Here is a 19289-nt window from a genome sequence, read left to right on the forward strand (position 1 = left end):
CGCTGCCTTCTGTTCTGCATCCCTTCTTCTTTTCTCATCCCACTCTCACATGAAGAGCACGAGCGCCTATCCATCCCTTCTCTATCCATCCCTATCTCTCCATCTTTCTCTCTCTCCATCCCTCTCCCCCCATCCTCCCCCTGCATCATGCCCGGGTGCCGCGATGGCACTGACTCTGACATGGTGCCAGTTTAGCGGCAGGAAAAAGATGCCGTGAGAAAAAAAATGCCGTCTGGGGGCAATAACACCGCGCCGGGGCAGACCTTTCAGACCACCGCGGTCCTCGCGCGCGCCCTCGCTGCCGCTTTCCCCCGCTCCGTCTTTCGCGCGTGACTCCGGGAACCGAGTGAAACGGCGGACCTGATGGACGTGTTCAGCTTCGTCAGGATGCCCAAGCTGTCAGGGTGAGTCCGCCATTTTCCGGCGTTATAGCGTCTTCTGGGAGGCAGATGGAGGGATAAGGAGAAATGAGAGATGAAAAAAGAATACAAAATGCGCGGGGTGTTTGGAGAGGGTCGTATATGCGTCTGCTTTATTTTTTCCTCCTCGGCGCGTCGTCAAAAAGGGTTGTGTGTGGTGTAGAAACGGGCCTGGTGCGTTTTCCTGCGGGGTCGTGTGTGCTCTGATACCCGGTTATAATCCGGAGTGAGAGGAGTGTGAACGCTGATCTGAAGTGAACATCTGAGAAGGGGGACACTGGAGCAGAGGAGCCTCCATCCTTCTGTCCCTCTGTCCCTCAGTCCGCACTGTCTCACCTCACCTCACTGACTGGCTGGGTGCGCGCGCCGCTCGCGGACGTCACCTCAGCATTCCCGCCTTTTCCTTCCCTCCACCGCACGCGCCGCTCCAGAGATTCTTCTAGAGCCGCATTTAAATAAAAACAATGTAACGGAAATAACGGAAACCCCTTCCCGCCTTATAATCCCACACCGCTCAGGCCTCAGGCACACATTTGTGTACATCATTACTATAAAACATTCCTAGCAAAATTCCAGCCTGAAACTTCGTAAATGTCTTTATATTGAATTATCGGTGACGTGTTTGGCGTATGTAGCATGTGCTGTAGCGTGTGCTGTAGCATGTGGTGTATTTTCTGTGAGAACTTTGCAGCTGTTTGGCGTTCTGAGGTGACACTGTTATCAGCTGCTCGCACACTTTCACAAGAGAATACATTTCCAATGTATAAATCACGTTCCATGACACATTAGCGCCTGAACATCTCGCTTTCCATTAACAATCGAGCGCCATGTCAATGAGAAGTAGTGGCGACGTCAATCTAACGCTAGACTGAACGTACTCTGGTAGATTTGGATAGATGGCGATTATAAGTTGAAGAGGTATTCACGTGAAATTTGAAGTTGTGTTTGAAATTATAGTACAGATGAGGAGGAAGGACATCTGGATAGACTAAAGGACTAAAGTGCCGCTGCATCGCTCTCTTCAGGATAGGAGCGATTGCTGCAAATCGTTATACTCCTAGGCAGTTGGAATGTTCTTAGGTGAATTTAGCTCGGAAAATTGTGAATTCCCAGAGCAAATTCATCTCTGCATGCCTGGTCTCAGGGCTTGAGAAACATTTCAAGAGGATGTACCTGAATTGCTTCTGTTTAATGATGATGCCGATCTCATTCACATATCTGAACTTTTCCCAACCTGGAATTCCGAGTTGCATGGATATAATCAGGTCAAGACTAACTGCCTGAGTTTGGATTTTTTAGAGTTTGGAGTTGAATCTCATGCAGCCTCTGCACTACTATAATTGACAATCATGTGCTGCTTATAAATATTGATATCTCCAGTGTTCATTTGTAAATTTATCAGTAATACATACAGTAACAGAGAACTTTTGAGGAACTCAAATACATAATCATAAATCTGTAGATAAGCTTTTTGATTTTAGGTCCCACAGTTTTCCCATTGTGTCACCTTTAGTTCTGTGTTTTGCTTCTGCTCTCATCTCTGTCTTGTGATTGGTTTGTTATCACATTGTGTTCACCTGGTATTGTATGATTGTTGGATTGTGAACATTAATTGCTGTTGGATTGCTGAGATTAATAATTGCATAACTTATAATAACGTAAGCTATCAGTCTTTCAGTATCTAATTTCCTGTATTATTTTTCAGTATTATACCCACATTATTTAAACCGGTGTATACTTGTTTAATTTTCAATCTCTTATACAATGCATTATGAGTAATTACTTAGTTAATACAATGCACACAAAAGTCAGCCTTAACGTAGCAACACTTCACTGGAGAGTGGGTATCACTTTGCACTTTTAAATAATTGAAAATGGCCGTGCTCAGGAGTGGAGGTGAAACTCATCCTGTTCACTGACACCAATCACTGGCCAGGTCACCTCGAGCCACTGAGAAGATCCCACACTTATTTGCTCAGAAAAAAACAGCCAATCAGAGAAAAAGTAATATGTTATGTTAATAAAACATTTTAATAAGTAACTTCATATAGGACTATTTCCTATTCTTTGTGAATTATATGCTCAGTTATGCAAGCAATTATGAAAGTATCTTTATTAAATTAAAAGACAAAAACACCGTGAATTGGCTGCAGGTAGAATATAATGAGTTAAATCATGTATTTCTGACGATCTCTCGGCTTTTGTCTAGCAGTGCCCTTTGGCCTGTAAGAATATGAAGTGCATGCCGCTCCAGTTCTCTCAGTGTGCTGTAAGTAAAACCCAGCTCTAGAGCTACACACACTTCCATTTCAGGAACAGTTGTAGGAGATAAAAATAGAAAGTCAAAGTCAATGTCAGCTATAGAAATGTACAAGTAGTACAATTTATGGATAAAAATAACAATTACAACGAACAACTATTGAGAGATGTTAAAGCCGAATCCAATCTATGCATAAGGCTGTTAACATTCAATCCAATCCGAGCATAGAAATGTTAAAGCACAATTCAATCCAAGTATATACCTAATAACATAGACTCTAATCTGATCACAGACCTGCTACAGTCTAATCTAAGTATAGAGATGTTAATGTAGAATCCAGTTCAAGCTAATTGTTGCTAATGTATAATCTGTAATGAACGTAGAGCATTTAGAGCAGAATCTAATCCAAACATATAGCCATCAATCCAATCTGAACATAAATCTGTTTTAATCCTAGCAAAATCTAATATGATCATAAAGCTGTTCAAGTATAATCCGATCTAAGAAGAGAGCTCATAAAACCAGAATCTAATCCAAACATTAGAGCTGTAAAAAGGTCCAATCAAAGTACAGATCTTTTGAAACAGAATCCAAACCAATACACAATGTCCAATTCAAATATCAAATCCAATCTGTGCAGAAACTCTGTGCTTGTGGTAGATGACTGAATGAGTAGATGAACAGATGAACGAATGAACAGATGGATGAATTAATGAATGTCAATGAGGTGCGTAATGTATTTGGATGACGGATGAGGAGAGAGAACAGGGACGAACATCAACCAATCAGAGTGTGAGATTGTGATAGTGGGCGGGGCCTACAGAGGAATACAGAGGTTCTTGTGAGGTTCCTGAGCGAGTGTGGATGAGTGGGAGTGAAGAGCAGAAGCAGGCTGAACTGAAAGGGAAGAGTTAGACTGCTCATTAATTGTTCAGCGCACATTCCTCCACACACTGCGTCACTTATTAATGAGTGTGGAGAGTGTTGAGTTTCACCACGAGCATCAGACACCACAGCGTCACAGCACCAAGACCAGGCTCCGAAGGATTACACACACAACACACTAACATCTGTAGAGGAACATGAGTTCATCTCAACCTGCGTGTTGTTCTAACCATGCGCCATTTCAAACGGTGAGTCACTTTATCTCTTCATCTTCATCTCCTCATTTCTTTCTCATCTGTTTATCTTCATCTTCTCATTTCTTTCTCATCTGTTTATCGTCATCTTCTCATTTCCCCATCTGTTCATCTTAATCTTCTCATTTCCTCATCTGTTCATCTTCATCTCCTTATTTCTTTATCATATTTTGATCTTCATCACCTCATCCCTGTGTCTTCATCTTTTCATCTCTTCTTCAGCTCTTTATCTTCATCACCTCATCTCTTCATTTTCATCTCCCTACCTTATCTCCCTACCTTATCTCTTCAGCACTCCCTCTCTTCATCTTTTTATCTCTTCATCTTTGTATCTTCAGCTTTTCATCTCCATCTCAGCTGAACCTGCAGGATGTATCTTGAGCACCTGTGCTAATCAGTGCCCTTGGCTTTAATCTGATAACTTACCCGTATCACATCTGTTTCACACATATCACATCAGCATCACACCTGTTTCACACCTGCATCACACCTGTTTCACACCTGTTTCACATCTGCATCACACCTGTGTCACATCTGTATCACTCACTTTACACAGTACATTATTGATTTTCATTTTAAATAATTTCACCATGTGATACAAAAGTATTTAAAGTAAAATAACATTAAAAAGTATTTAAATATAAATGACAATAAAATATCTCTAAAAAGTACAAATGATAAGGGTGCACTGTTGAGTTGAAATGTTCAGGCTTTAGAGTGAAATTATGTTTGTTGTATTTATTACAGTTTTATATGTTTTTTATATAAACAAACTAATAATTTAATTTGATTGGATTATTAATAAAAAAACCTCTGGGTCTCTTACCTCTGTGCACACAGGGTCCAAGTGTATAGGTGTGTATATGTGTGTGTGTGTGTGTGTGTGTGTGTGTGTGTGTGTGTAAGGTAATAATAAGGTGTATAAATAAATCTGTATTTAAATGTTTAATTTTATGAATGAAGTTAAAAATGGCCGTCACTTCACTCTTATTAGTTCTCCATTTAAAGAACAATAAAAATAGATATTAATTTACATAAAATAAATTGTTTAGCATTGTTGTAAACATGTTAACACACTTCACACCCTTCTCAATATGTTTAATGTTTTCAGCCACAGGACCAAAGCCTCAGGCGGCTGGTCGTCTTCGTCTCACGCTCCTGCAGACGGCTGGGACACGTTGTCCAGTAGAGACGAGCGTGACTTCTTCATCGAGTGAGTCAGAGGCAAATGTGCAAATTAGCTAATTTGTTACCGGGGTGTGATCTGGTGTCTCACTCCCTCACACACACAGACACACTCACACACACACTTTACAGCTCTGTGATTGGTCGTCTCTGTTTTTAATGACATTGTTCCTCGGCTTTTTAAATCACGTTGTAAAGAAACGGGTGATGGCACAATAAAATGCGCTGTTCCGATGCTCATCTCAAATCCACCAATACGAGCAAACTCATGGAACAGCTTCAGCTTTTTAGACCACAAACGCAAAATATAGCATAAAATTTGTGTCGTTTCCAGTAATTCAAAATTGAATGTGAAAATTGTTTGCTATTTATTTACTCTTCATCTCAACGTTAAGGAAAAGCAGTGAGTTTTATAAACAGACATGCTGGTCGGAGATGCTGTTGAGGTTTAACCAGAGACAATAAAACTGTGTGATTTCAGTTTAAAAGGGTCACATGACCAAAAATACGTCATGGAACATCTCGCTTTTCCCATACAGTCCTCACTACAACAGAAGTGGGGTTTCTGCTCAGGCAGATCCACGCCTGTGCGACCTGCTCGGTGTTAAAGCTTTATTGTTCCGCACAAGAAAGGCGAGTCTGAAGAGACCCCTAATCTGTGTTGGGCGTGAGCGACAGCGTGTGGGCGAGGGCCGGGTCCCAAATTACAGTCTTTAAAACAAGGCCTTCCGTCGCTGCAGCTCACAAAGCGCCGCGCCAAGAACTGTTTTTACTTCATCAGGGATCAAAAGACGAGCAGCGCAGCAGCAGAGTCTGGGTGTAACCTCGCTAATGTGTCTGATTAGCCTGGAAATGTGGCGCTTTGTCGCCTGATGACTTTAATGACAGCCATTCCAGTGAACATATGTGAAAGTGGGCGTGGCTTGTTAGCAGGTGGCTATGTCAATTCACTCGAACATATAGACAGCAGGATATAATCCCACAGCGGGTTACACGTGACTTCCTGCCAGCACATATGTTTGTGTGTGTGTGTGTGTGTGTGTGTGTGTGTGTGTGTGTGTGTGTGTGTGTGTGTGTGTGTGTGTGTGAGTGTGTCTCCAAACAAACTATGTTTCACTTCATTAAGCACCTTGTGTGAGTTTGTGTGACTGTGATGAAATGAAGGTATGTAGGGAAGAAAACAGAAAAGAAAAGAAGAAAAGAAAAGAAAACATTTGTAAATCTTGATTTTAATAATCAACAATAACTAAAATAAGGAGCTGTTTATAAACATCAGGACATGCACTTAACATGTTCTGTGAAATAAATTAAAAAGTGAAGACTAACAGGGTGATATATACAGATGATGTTGAGAAGGTTGAAGTCCTGGTTGTGGTATTTGTGTGTGTGTGTGTGTGTGTGTGTGTGTGTGTGTGTGTGTGTGTGTGTGTGTGTGTGTGTGTGTGGAGCTGTAGTGATGTGAAGACCAGCTCTGCCCTCACTCCCTCATGTGAAAGATTAATTGTAGGTCTTTAGTGTGTGTCAGAAGCTGTGAAGATCTTCACACAGCCACTGCTCTAATTACTGAACAGTACAGAGAGAAGGAGAACAGAGCAGAGGAATGAAACAGGGATGAGTTTTATACCAGGATCCATTTCGTATCGTGACGTCTATAATTTCATGGGTTTTCTTTTTACCAGAAATTCAATTTGAACATAATTCCACCCTTCAAGGCTGTCTGAGCATCCTGCAGATCCAGGTCAAGAGTTTCTTCAAACATCAGATTGAAGAAAAAGTGTTTAAAAAATAAAAGATCCAGCTCTAACATCCATACCACAGAGGAAGTCACAAAGATCTCACTTCTTCCCCTCATCCTTATGTGTAATATGAACATGAATTGAAGCCCTCGACCTGCATCTACACAGGCTTCTACTTCCTGCTTCTGTCAAACGGTTGGCTGATTGGATACAGGCAGGTGTACAGGTGTTCCTAATAAAGTGGACAATGAGGTCATTCCACAGCACTGGTTAAAGTCCTGATTGTTCAGAAGGTGTTTGTTAATTTCTCTAGCAGCTGCTGAGGAAACGACTTGTGCGCTAACATTAGTGAGAAAGAAGTTAGAGGAACTACACTTGTTTCACAACATGAAGTGTGAATTAAAATGGATAACAAAACCTGAAATGCTCTTCAATTCATTTTATATTATTGGAAAAATGAGGAAATAGGCAACACTTGAGGAAGGTTTTTCTAAGATTTTTAATACAATGATTCAATCCAAAAATGAGAAGAAACCAAAAATGGTCCCAAAGGTCATCATACACAAAGAGCTAATCCCAACACGATAGACGAGTGTGAACAGAGTCAAAATAACATGATCCCAAATTAAGACAATCACTAAAATAGTGAATCCCAAATAAATGGACCCAAATGTTTCCTTTCTTTACTGGGGGTCTGTTCCAGAAAAGACCACGTGCCGGAGTGACTACCAGTTTTATTGTGGAGATTTAATTATGATTTTTTGTGTATTTATTTAACCTCCTGATGCTGGATTAGTTTATTATTTTGTTCTGCAGTTTTTAAAATAAACATAAAAAAACAAAATGTTCTAAATAACATATAAATATATTCATTAATAAATATAATTATATAATGAATAAATTATAAATAATTATATACAGTTTTTATATACATATATTATACATATATATTATATACAGTCAACCCCCAATAATTTGCAGCTCTGAAAATTTGTGGTTTCTCATTTGGAACGTAACTACAGCAAGTTGCTGATTATCTTAAAATTCTCGGGAATCCACAGCGGGACCGAAGGTTCAGGAATATTAGCAATAACATTTAAAACGATGTGTTTGGTCAAATACTGCACATTATTAGGTTTATAAAAGGACATAATGTCTAGATGAATTTGCTAAGGTACCACAGGGGCTGCAGGAGTAACTCTTAGAACGTAACCCCCCGCGAGTTCTGGGGACCACTGTATAATGTAGCACTCTCAGCGCAGCACAGTCTCATATGTAACAACTAACAGCATGTGGTGTTAGTGAATCGCCTCTAGAAGGCGCTCTTGGTATGACAGCAGACAGGAAGCCGGAAAAACTATAGGTTTGGATTTTTTGCCGATAGCCGAGAGTACCAGCGATCAGCTATCAGTGGCTCGACCTCTATTAATAACTAAGGGACATTTTAGTTAAAAAGCCGACCTTTATTACCAAATACAGATATAATAAGAGAAAAACATATATTTAAAATAAAATTTTCCACTTCATTGTTCAGTGGGCCGTTCAACAAAAATAAAATGATTAAAAAAGCAGTTAATCCTAACATCAATCTGGACCCAAAATGTAATGACCCCAGATGAGTCGATTCCATGGCACAGGAGTCAATTACACACACAAAATGATTCACGTAACAGAAGGTAACATGGACATGTAATATCAGCGTTTCAGTGTACATTCGGGCAAATAAACCTCTTTCTCTCTCTCTCTTTCTCTCTCTCTTTCTCAGTCACGTCTCCCAGCCCAGTTCCTTGGAGGAAGTGCGTCTGGGGCTGGAGGGAGATAAGTTAGCTCCTCGGAAAGTTGAGATGAGACGAGACCCAGTGTTAGGCTTTGGGTTCGTAGCAGGAAGTGAAAAGCCCGTCATAGTTCGTTCTGTCACTCCAGGTAATAGTTCCTGTTTCCTCACACGTATTACCCAGACGAGCCAAGCGAGGGACAAACGTTTCATTCTCACGGCATTGAACAGACTCTCACAGGTTTCATTTCATCCACAGGAGGTCCATCAGAGGGAAAACTGGTTCCTGGAGATGAGATCATTATGATCAACGATGAGCCAGTCAGCAGCGCTCCCAGAGAGCGAGTGATCGACCTGGTCAGGTACTCGAACGCCTCAACTCACGATTACAGGCAGGTGTGAGAGACCTGCTCCTGTCTTACAGAGGGCACTAGACTTTATCATAGAGTCAAACTCCACAATCAATCTGTCCCCAAAATCAACAATTTCTAATACATTAGATCTTAAAATGGGTTAATTGTAAAATGAGTGAATCCCAAATGATCAAAAAACACACATACACACAAAAGATTACATTAAGAAAAATTATTAATCGTAAAATAAGATGAAATTATTCCTAAATAAGGTGTTTAAAAAAAGAGTCAATACCAAAAAGATTCACTTCTACCCAGAACGAGTCGATCTGACAATGAGAAATGAAGAGTTGATTCCAAATTTTAATGATTTCAAAACATTCAATCCCGTAATGAAGTGATCCAGGAAATGAAATTATAGGATTATCACAGCATTATCTAGAAATGATTAAACTGTATATTTCATTGTTCCTAGTGAGAGAAAGTCCATGCAAACATTAGACACAGGATCTGCACAGTGCTGCTGTTTTCACGTCTGAACATTCGTACTGTTTTTACTTCCTCCTGTTGTAGGAGTTGTAAAGAGGCCATCGTACTGACTGTCATCCAGCCGTATCCTGTAAGAGTGGTCTATTCTCTATCCTATACACTACATCCATCTAATTATCTTCTTTAATATATATATATTACTGTATATTGAAGCTCTAACGACAATAGATGTTTTTTATGTTCATGTTTTTCCAAAATGTTCACCTTTTTTTTTTTTTTTTTTTCAGTCTCCCAAATCCGCCTTCATGAGCGCCGCCAAAAAGGCAAAGCTGAAATCCAACCCTGTGAAAGTCAGATTTGCAGAAGAGGTCATCGTTAACGGTCAAATTCCTGTACGTAAAAAAAAAAAAGAGCACGGTTTCAACTAATCTGTTTACAGTTTCACATTAATCTCTATATTGCGTTATTTATCTACAGTGTCTGATTGATTTCAGGAAACGGTGAAGGATAACTCACTTCTCTTCATGCCAAATGTTCTGAAAGTGTACCTTGAAAACAGCCAGACGAAATCGTTCAGGTTTGACAGCAACACCTCCATTAAGGTATTAAAATCCTGGTTATTACATTTTTACTTTATTAATGATGAAAACACTGCGTCATGTGGGACAGAAATATGAAGGTTTGATATTAACTGGTCAGTGATTGTTGTTTGAAAGCTACTGAACCGTTAACAATCAGGGTTGAGATCATCTGAATATTATAGAAGTGAAAAAAGCAGAGCAGTGCATGGATTTATCTCAATAAACACTAATGTTTTGCTCAATTTTTTTAAACACATTAAATATTAACTGATATTTGCATCTTTTTTTTTTTTGGAAGGACGTCCTACTGACGCTGCAGGAGAAGCTGTCCATCAAAAGCATTGAGCATTTTTCTCTGATGTTGGAACGAAAGATGGAAAATTCAAACACAAAATTGGTTCTGCTGCACGAGCAGGACATGCTGAGTCGGGTACGTCTAATCTGAACTACAATTATTTAGAGGGAATCAAATAACACCTTGAAATATATCGAGTAACACGAGGGAAGTGCATCCAAGTGCAATGGCTGATGGGAAATGTAGTTTGTGACCATAAATAATAAAAAGTGTGGAACGAATAAAACTCGGTGTGTATGTAATTCTTGTTCCAGGTGACTCAGCAGCCTGGATCTCACAAGATGAGGTGTTTGTTTCGCATTGCTTTTGTACCACGGGATCCGGTGGATCTTCTCCGTCGTGACCCCGTGACCTTCGAGTATCTCTATGTGCAGGTGAATGTGAGCTCTAATCATCAGAAGCTGCAGGGGATAAAAACATTGTTGCAGTCAGAAATAAAGCTGGTTTGAGGAGCTACAAACTCATGGATTAATGGTTTAATGGTTTAAGAGGTTGGAAGTGGAGCAGGGGCTCTGGAAATTCGAAGGTGGAACATTGGTGGTGGAGTAGGGTATTGGGATGTTAGTGGAGCAAGGTTCTGAGAGACTGGATGTGGAGAAGCAGTATGGGAAACTGGAGGTGGAGCAGAAGAATGGGAAGTTGGTGGTGGAGTAGGGTTTTGAGAGCCTGGAGGTGGAGTAGAGGTCTGCGAGATTGAAGGTGGAGCAGGGGTCTGGGAAGTTGGAGGTGGAGTAAGGTTTGGAGAGACTGGACATGGAGAAGCAGAGTGGGAGACTGGAGGTGGAGCAGAAGAATGGGAAGTTGGTGGTGGAGTAGGGTTTTGGAAATGGTGGTGGAGTTTGAAAATGGAGATTGGAGGTGGAGCAGGGGTCTGGGAAGTTGGAGGTGAAACAGGTGTCTGGCAGACTGGAGGTGGAGCAGGATCTAAGGTTATTACATTAAAATACAATGATGTGTGTGTAATCCTCTCTGTGTGCTTTTCAGAGCTGTAAGGATGTTGTTCTGGAACGGTTCGGTTCAGAGCTGAAGTACGACACGGCTCTCCGTCTCGCCGCTCTTCAGATGTACATCCTCACCATCAGCACCAAACAAACTCAGAAAGTCTCCTTCAAATACATCGAGTAAGTGATTCTAAAATCACGTTTTCTTTCTATCTGTGGCAGAATCCTGCACCTTACAATCTACTGCTAGTATTTACTCTAAATGTGCATCATAAAGATCTTTCTGTGTGGGTCTGCAGGAAGGAGTGGGGGTTGGCTCTGTTTCTTCCTCCAGCAGTTCTGTCCAGCATGAAGGAGAAAAACATCAAGAAGGCCATAGCACACATCCTGAAAACGAATCAGAACCTGGTGCCTCCTGGGAAAAAGGTGAGCATTCGGTATTGCGCTATACCCTGGGGTCCGAAATGTGCAGAATACTGCCCCTAGTGATCATTCACAGGAAGTAGTGCAATAAACTAGTGATTATATTTATCCTGAGCAATAAATCTCATGTGTGTGTGTGTGTGTGTGTGTGTGTGTGTGTGTGTGCGCATCTTGAATTGATTGATTGATTGAATGATTGATTGATTGCCTACAGTTGACAGCACTGCAGGCCAAAGTTCACTACCTGAAGTATCTCAGTGACCTGAGACTGTATGGAGGAAGAGTGTTTAAATCCACACTGCTTGTGAGTTTGTGTATTTTCTTTTATAACTGTATGTAGATGTTCACTACACACTAAACTCAAATTGGAATATATAGAACTTTTATACTCATTATTAAATCATTTTATTTAGATGTAAGTCATCTATTGTTTAACACTAACATCTAAATCAATAGAAACATTGTGTGTGTGTGTGTGTGTGTGTGTGTGTGTGTGTGTGTGTGTGTGTGTGTGTGTGATGCCATTAGCAAGCAGAGAAGCACACAGAGGTCACACTTCTTGTTGGACCACGACATGGAATTAGCCATGTCATCAACACCAAAACCAACTTGGTGGCTCTGCTGGCCGACTTCAGCCACGTTAACCGCATTGAGATGTATACTGAGGATGAGAGGAACGTCCGAGTAGAGCTCCATGTGCTCGATGTAAAGGTAAAATGGATGGATAGATGAAAGGATGGATGGGGATATGTTTGGATAAATAGTTAAATGATGGATGGATGGATGGATGGATGGATAGATGGATGGATGGATGGATGGATGGATGGATGGATGGATGGATGGATGGATGAATGGATGGATGGTACTGTAGGAATGATGGATAGATGGCTGGCTGGATACATAGATGGCTGGCTGGCTGGATGGATGGATGGATGGATGGATGGATGGATGGATGGATGGATGAATGAATGGTTAGAGGGATGGATGACTGTAGGAATGATGGACGGATGGATTAGGATGTTCCATATAGTAAAGGTCATTTAATGGTTGTTAGTTAGATAGAAGTTAGATAGATGGACAGATGGAAGTATGGATAGATGGGGAGGATTTTGAAAGAGATGAAAGTCATGGTGGTGCATAAATGTATGAGGTTTTTATTTACGTTCTCAAGAGGAGGCTGGTGTAGTTATTTGAGGCACTGACATTAGAAGATAGACATATAGATGATGATCGTTAAGGAGGTGCTCCAGGTGCAGCTGCTGGTGAGATGGATGGATTGATGTTTTTACAGTATTGTTCTTTTATTCTGCTTTCAGACGGTATTTAGGATGTTGTTGTTGTTTTTCAGCCCATCATATTAATAATGGAGTCGAGTGATGCGATGAATCTGGCATGTCTTACTGCGGGGTACTACAGACTGCTGGTGGATTCACGACGCTCCATCTTTAACATGGCCAACACCACATCTGGTAATAATGGACTTGTGGATGCATGTGTTCATGAAGAACACATGTTTCTTTACTGTTGGTTCCTGTGGTTTCTGGCTTTGACTACTGTACCTTGTGTCTTTTGTTAGGCCACGATTCCCAGGAAAAGCACAACTTTCAGGCGATTGAGTGGAACTATGGCTCTTGTACTGGGTGTGAGGACCACACTGGCAGGATCTCAGACTCAAACCCCAGTCCCATGTATATTACTGAGCTCCACCAGGTGCATCAGGCCAGCAGGGGCGCATGTATGCAACCCCTCGCCCACACGCAGCCCTTCTTCAGGAGTAAGTCTGACGAATCCCCCAAAAACGCCAAGGTGTCTTTTATATTTGGAGACGCTCCATTGGAGAACGTGAATCCCCAGCATTTGGGGTACCAAAGGTTAATGGAGGACATTCCGGAGGTTTTGAATGATCAGCGTGCACTTTATCTGCACCAGGATGAATATAAACCCTTGGATCAGTGTTTGGACATGGATGGCTTCCAGTATGGGAATCACATGGTTTATGGCGATGGTAAGATCTTTGGTAGTGCAGAGGGAATCGAGGAGCCGCTCCTGCATGAGATCTGCTACGCCGAGACCACAGACGATGCGGAGGACGAGGACGACATTAGTTGTGAGGACGACATGTCGATGATGGCGATGGCGGATTCTCGAGAAAGAGCTCTGTCTCTTCTTTCCCTGTCGGAATCCAGCGACGATATCATCGACCTGACCTCCCTTCCCCCTCCACCAGAGGGAAACGACGTAGAAGACAACGATGTGCTTTTGCAGTCGTTAAACTTGGCTATAGCTGCTCCACCACCTGGATTCAGGGACAGTTCAGATGAAGATGAGCACCAAGGAGAACAAACGAGGAAGAAAAGAAACTCAGACATCCCAGTGTCGCTGATAGACTCCGTGCCGATGAGCGTAGATGGTGGGAAGGAGGAAGGGTTGGATGATGCTGTTGTTTCCACACTGCAAGCACTAGAAGCTTTGGCAGCCTCTGAAGATCCGACCCACCCACATTCAGACAATAATTCAGGTTCTTACTCGATCGTAACATTCATTCATTAATGAAGTCTTCCAGCCATTTGTTCATTTCTCCATCACACAAACTTCCATATTGTTCCGTTTGTTTATTTTTCATCGTACGTGGACGTGAACTCATTGTTTTGTTTGCATTTTTCCTGATTTATTTGTTTATTTTGTTCCATTGTTAATGTTGTAAACACATGCACCAGTTTCATTGTCTTATAATTTTATTTTTTTGTACAAATAAACGATTTAAAATATGTGCCGTGGTGTGAATGCTTGCTATGACATCATCATGGTTTCACGGTTAAAAATGTGCTTCCTGAACTTCCAATTCCACATTCGTTTCCTATGTGTTGTTAATAATGAGCTCCACTCTTCTGGGAAGATGTTCCACTAGATTTCTGAGGAGATTTAATCAGCTACAAGGGTGTTGAAGTCACTAATGGTCACTTGATGATACCGTGAAACCGTGATCTTTTAGATCCTTTTAGATAATTGTAGTAATGAAAAGAGAAATGTTGGCTAAACCATTTGTCTTTCTGTGGCACAGGTGTAGAAATATCTCGATCCTATAGCCCTGAGTCCGCTTCGGATTCAGGAAATGAGACTAATTCCTCCGAAATGACTGAAAGCTCAGAACTTGCAGCAGCTCAGAAACTCTCTGACAATCCCCTGAAAATGTTCGTGGTCACTGCAGAAGGCTATCAGACTCTAGAAGCTGAAAAAACGGAGTTTCGCTTGAGGGCGACGTCTAGAAACCAGGAGGAAGAACTGAAGTCCACAGCTGTAGCTTCATGTCAGGCACTCCATTCAGACCACTTGGAAATGGAACCTGAAACAATGGAGACCAAATCGCTGTCTGATTACTTCAACAAAATGCATATGGATGCCATGATGGGCAAGAGAGCAGGAAAAGTTGATGAGGCAGATCGCAGAATGGGAACATCCAGCAAAAACGAAATAAAAACACTCGGCTCTAACGTAGAGGACGTGATTGGGAGATACAATAATGTGAACTCAAAAGAACCAATTCACACAGGGTTTGACCTCCAAAGGACACCATTTCCATTTCAGGACAGGAATGGACAATCACAACAGATCCTGAACTGTAAAGCAGAGGAACACGTTTACTCCAAAACGCCAAAGTGTGGCTTGAACACAGTCACTAGTAATCTCAGAGGATCTTTGATAGATCTGAACACTCGCACAGCTGCAGAAGAGGCGTATTTAATCGAGCAGGCTTCACAGCAAAACAAGGTACCGTCATCTGAAAAGGAAGTGACACGGTTGTACGAGTACCACTTACCGAAGAGGATGTCCTCACTCCAGAGTGAAGGAATTCATTCCCTGCAGAGCTCTCAGTGTTCCTCCATCGATGCGGGATGCAGTACAGGAAGCAGCAGCTGCGTGACGCCCATGGACTCGCCACACTGCACTGCCGAGAACATCCACCTGATCACAGAATCATCTCTGAAAAGCCTCGCGTACCCAAGCGCTGAAGACAAAGCCTACAGTCAAAGTCCACATCGCAAACTCGTCCATCAGACTTTAGATCCTGCGTTTTTACGGAAGCACCATGCAGCCCCTGGTACAGAGGCCAACGTGGGACGTGAAGGAGGCCAGAGGATGGCCAAGATCAGAGAAACTACAGGTATACTGTTGAAAATCTTTTCATATACGCTCATATTGCAAATAGCAAGACATATAAATAAATCAATTCATATATAAATATACAAATACAATAAACGTATTATGGGAGTCCAAAGATAACACAGATAAACACGGGTTTTATATAAATGTGACTATAACAATGCAATAAAGGCAGAATGAGGTAGTGTGTGTAACAGTGAAAGAATGTTGTAGTGTGTGTACCAGTGAAAGAATGTTGTAGTGTGTGTACCAGTGAAAGAATGCACTACAGTGGGCAGTAACAGTACGAGGCATCATGAAAAACAAAGTAAGTTTACAGAATTGACTGTACAGACATGCTAAAGAGTTAAATTGAATGGGATGGATGTAGAGATCATTGTTTATTTATAGACATCAGCAGTCTGTCCAAATACACTCATGTGTAAACACAGATCACATCAGGGTTGCTGTGTTACTGAGAACAACTTCTTCTTTCTTCTGCAACAATGCCACTGTCTCTAATCCATACAACATCTCAGGTCTCACCACAGTCCTATAAACTTTCTCTTTCACTCTCACAGATACTCTTCTATCACAAATCACTCCTGCTATCACTCTTCTCCACCCACTCCATCCTGCCTGCACTCTTTTCTTCACTTCTCTAACACACTCTCCATTACTTTGCACTGTTGACCCCAGTTACCTGAACTCCTCCACCTTCTCCACCTCTTCTCCCTGCAACCGCACCCCTCCACTGCCCTCCCTCTCATTCACACACATGTACTCTGTCTTACTCCTACTGACTTTCATTCCCCTTCTCTCCAGCGTGTACCTCCACCTCTCCAGGATCTTCTCCACCTGCTCCCTCCCTCTCATTCACACACATGTACTCTGTCTTACTCCTAACGACTTTCATTCCTCTTCTCTCCAGCGTGTACCTCCACCTCTCCAGGCTCTTCTCCACCTGCTCCCTACTCTCACCACAAATCACAATATCATCCACAAATATCATAGTCCACAGAGACTCCTGTCTGACCTCGTCCTTCAACCTGTCCATCACCACTGCAAACTGGAAAGGGCTCAGAGCCGATCCTTGATGCAGTCCAACCTTCACCCTGAACCAGTCTGTCACAGTCTGTCACACTGTCCTGCACCACCCTCACATACTTCTCTGCCACACCTGACTTCCTCATACAATACCACAACTCCTCTCTCCACCCTGTCGTACGCTTTCTCTAAATCCACAAACACACAATGCAACTCTTTCTGATCTTCTCTATTTTTCTCCATCAACATCCTCAAAGCAAATAATGCGTCTGTGGTGCTCTTCCTCGGCATGAAACAATACTGCTGCAAAATGTTGAAATAGGCGAGTGTAAGAATTCCACTTTGACATATTGTGATGTCTACCACTGGGTCAGAACATCTCCAAAACTGCAGCTCTTGAGGGCTGTTCCCCTCTCTGTATGGTGTCCAAGCAATCTGTAGGTGATGATGATCCAGGTGTAGGTGTGCTGTGTTACACGATGTTGACAAAATGAGAAAACAGATCCGCTTTAATTACATCTTGACATATTAAATATTTCAGAAGCTTTATTTCGACCTGCACATTTTTCAAATGATCAAAAATATTTGAACATCTGACTCCAGTTGCTCCAGTTGCTTTTTGTTTTGTAGTTAGTTTAAGTGTATTTACTGTAATTCCAGAACATATCCATGTGAGTTTATCATTTTCTTTGCATTTACACAATAAAATGGTGAAATCTAGACTTAATTTCTTGGTAACACTTTTCCTCTTTTTCTCCTCTACAGTGTAACATGCCGTCATGGCTCTGAAACGAAGGCTCATCATTTACACTCAACACATCTACAGTACACTGATCCTGACCATTCACACCTGGCACGTGCCAAATCCAGGAGTCTGTACAGGTCTGTAGAGGTCTTCCCCTTTCACGGACTGGATCTCTGGTTGCCTCAGGAAGGCAGAACTGGAATTTCCCTTCAGCTTCCATGGAAAGCAGTGGCAAATGCAGTTTTTTTTTCTTCATGAAAACTATTTTGGCTCAGGGAGCATCGTTGGAACTTTAAAAGAACCAAATGTGTAATTGATTCTGGACAGTTTCAGAAATAAAACCTGACCTTTTGCGTTTTTGTGGAAGATGAAGTCGGACTGGATAGCGAGACATGTCGTGGGGTTTTCTTAGTAGAAATGTGGAGAATAAATCAAGCAGGAGTTACCAAGAAAACCGTCTCCAGCTCTCACAATGTCCCAGTTCTAACAGTGTTTTCAGTTTGTAGTATGAAATGGTGATGAAGAGTGAAGGCCATGGTGTTGTGCTGTGCTGTAACGATAATAGAAAAATCTTCAGCCGGCAACAATAAAAAAAAAGAATTCTTTGGTTGTGAGTCGAAGTCTCAGAGCGTCATCGCACTGATTTAGTGCCCTCACAACCAAAAGCAGCTATGACTCTTTTTTAATCTTTCCACAGAGACGTCTCACCAATCAGGAGCATCTGTAAATTCATGTATGTGGAAGAGGGCAGAAAGCGTGTATTCTGCAGCTCTGCATTTCAAGTGTCACAGAGAAAAACACATATTAGTCTTCATTTGAGAGCCTGATGGTGGTGGTGGTTGGTGGTCTTCAGGTGAAGTTCTGTCCAGTTCTGTTGTCATTGGTTGCAAAGACTCACAACCCAAAAACTCTTCTATAAATGTTGGGCTTTAATAAGGGAAATAATCTCTCCTACTTACAGAAGCACTTGTTGCCGTGTACAAATTACACTGGGCTGATGGCAATCAGAAAAGAAAAACTTTCAGCACAACAATAAAAACCAAGAAAAATCATGAAAACCACGAAACCCCGTCTTTGACTTTTCCATGTGAGATTTGCAGCCATCTTGATCTCATCCTGGGAGAAAGTAAAGAAAAGGATGCTGATTTTCAGCTCCTTCAAAGCCATAAACTGCCCCGTGATCATCACTGACATCCTCACGTGGTGCTCGGTAACAATTCATTCAGTCTGACTGGTGTGCTTTTATTAAACTCTATGCCTTGTGTATATTTTATGTAAACTGTAAAGAAAAATTAATTATATACTACGTAGAATTTTTAAAAACAGGAAAAATCTAGCGTTCTTAAACTTTTGGGTTATGCCTATGTTCCAGTGATGATATATATGAAAAAAGATGACGTTCTGGAATGTTCAGAAACGGCACATTCGCAGCTTATTTGCCTGTTAATTCTGTATAAATGCTTTAGTCATAGAATAAAGAACAATACAAGACATTTTTTGCATATTTATGACATTAATCAGTTGTGATTTATTTGCATAATCAAGCGTATTAAATATTTGGAATTATTTGGATCTGTTGTCGTTATTTTATCTCGCACAAATCGCTTGTTTTAGTGAATATGATTAACCTGAAACTTGGCACTGCAGGTTGTTTGGTCCCCAGTGACTCTCAGGAAAAGCTGCAGAAGAATTTCCCCTCTTA

At 41.5% G+C, this 19289-nt stretch overlaps 1 protein-coding gene across 5 annotated transcripts; it reads left to right on the forward strand.

The window, feature by feature from the left end:
- On the forward strand, positions 1–19159 carry frmpd4 (FERM and PDZ domain containing 4). 5 transcript variants are annotated; one of them, XM_046839691.1, is made up of 17 exons: positions 1–404; positions 4930–5031; positions 8505–8665; positions 8773–8905; positions 9440–9485; positions 9643–9747; positions 9850–9957; positions 10235–10366; positions 10546–10665; positions 11276–11412; positions 11532–11658; positions 11870–11959; positions 12184–12366; positions 13004–13124; positions 13232–14173; positions 14717–15817; positions 17608–19159. In XM_046839691.1, the coding sequence occupies exons 1-17, from the start codon at positions 364–366 to the stop codon at positions 17610–17612; spliced, it is 3654 nt and encodes a 1217-aa protein (XP_046695647.1). In that variant the 5' UTR covers positions 1–363; the 3' UTR covers positions 17613–19159. The 5 variants fall into 5 exon arrangements, with proteins under 5 accessions (XP_046695647.1, XP_046695655.1, XP_046695670.1 ...); XM_046839699.1 differs by having other exon boundaries at positions 3–404; positions 8505–8662; XM_046839714.1 differs by having other exon boundaries at positions 4–404; positions 8773–8875.
- The last annotated feature ends 130 nt before the right edge of the window (positions 19160–19289 follow it).

This window comes from Silurus meridionalis, chromosome 3 (genome assembly GCF_014805685.1).
Source record: "Silurus meridionalis isolate SWU-2019-XX chromosome 3, ASM1480568v1, whole genome shotgun sequence".
Lineage (NCBI taxonomy): Eukaryota > Metazoa > Chordata > Actinopteri > Siluriformes > Siluridae > Silurus > Silurus meridionalis.

Bases quoted from the DNA above. Each gene is read 5' to 3' on its own strand.
- frmpd4 (XM_046839691.1), top strand. From the start codon at position 364: ATGGACGTGTTCAGCTTCGTCAGGATGCCCAAGCTGTCAGG. The intron at 5,032-8,504 runs GTGAGTCAGAGG...TCTCTTTCTCAG, and splicing joins GAGCGTGACTTCTTCATCGA to TCACGTCTCCCAGCCCAGTT. The intron at 9,748-9,849 runs GTACGTAAAAAA...GATTGATTTCAG, and splicing joins TCGTTAACGGTCAAATTCCT to GAAACGGTGAAGGATAACTC.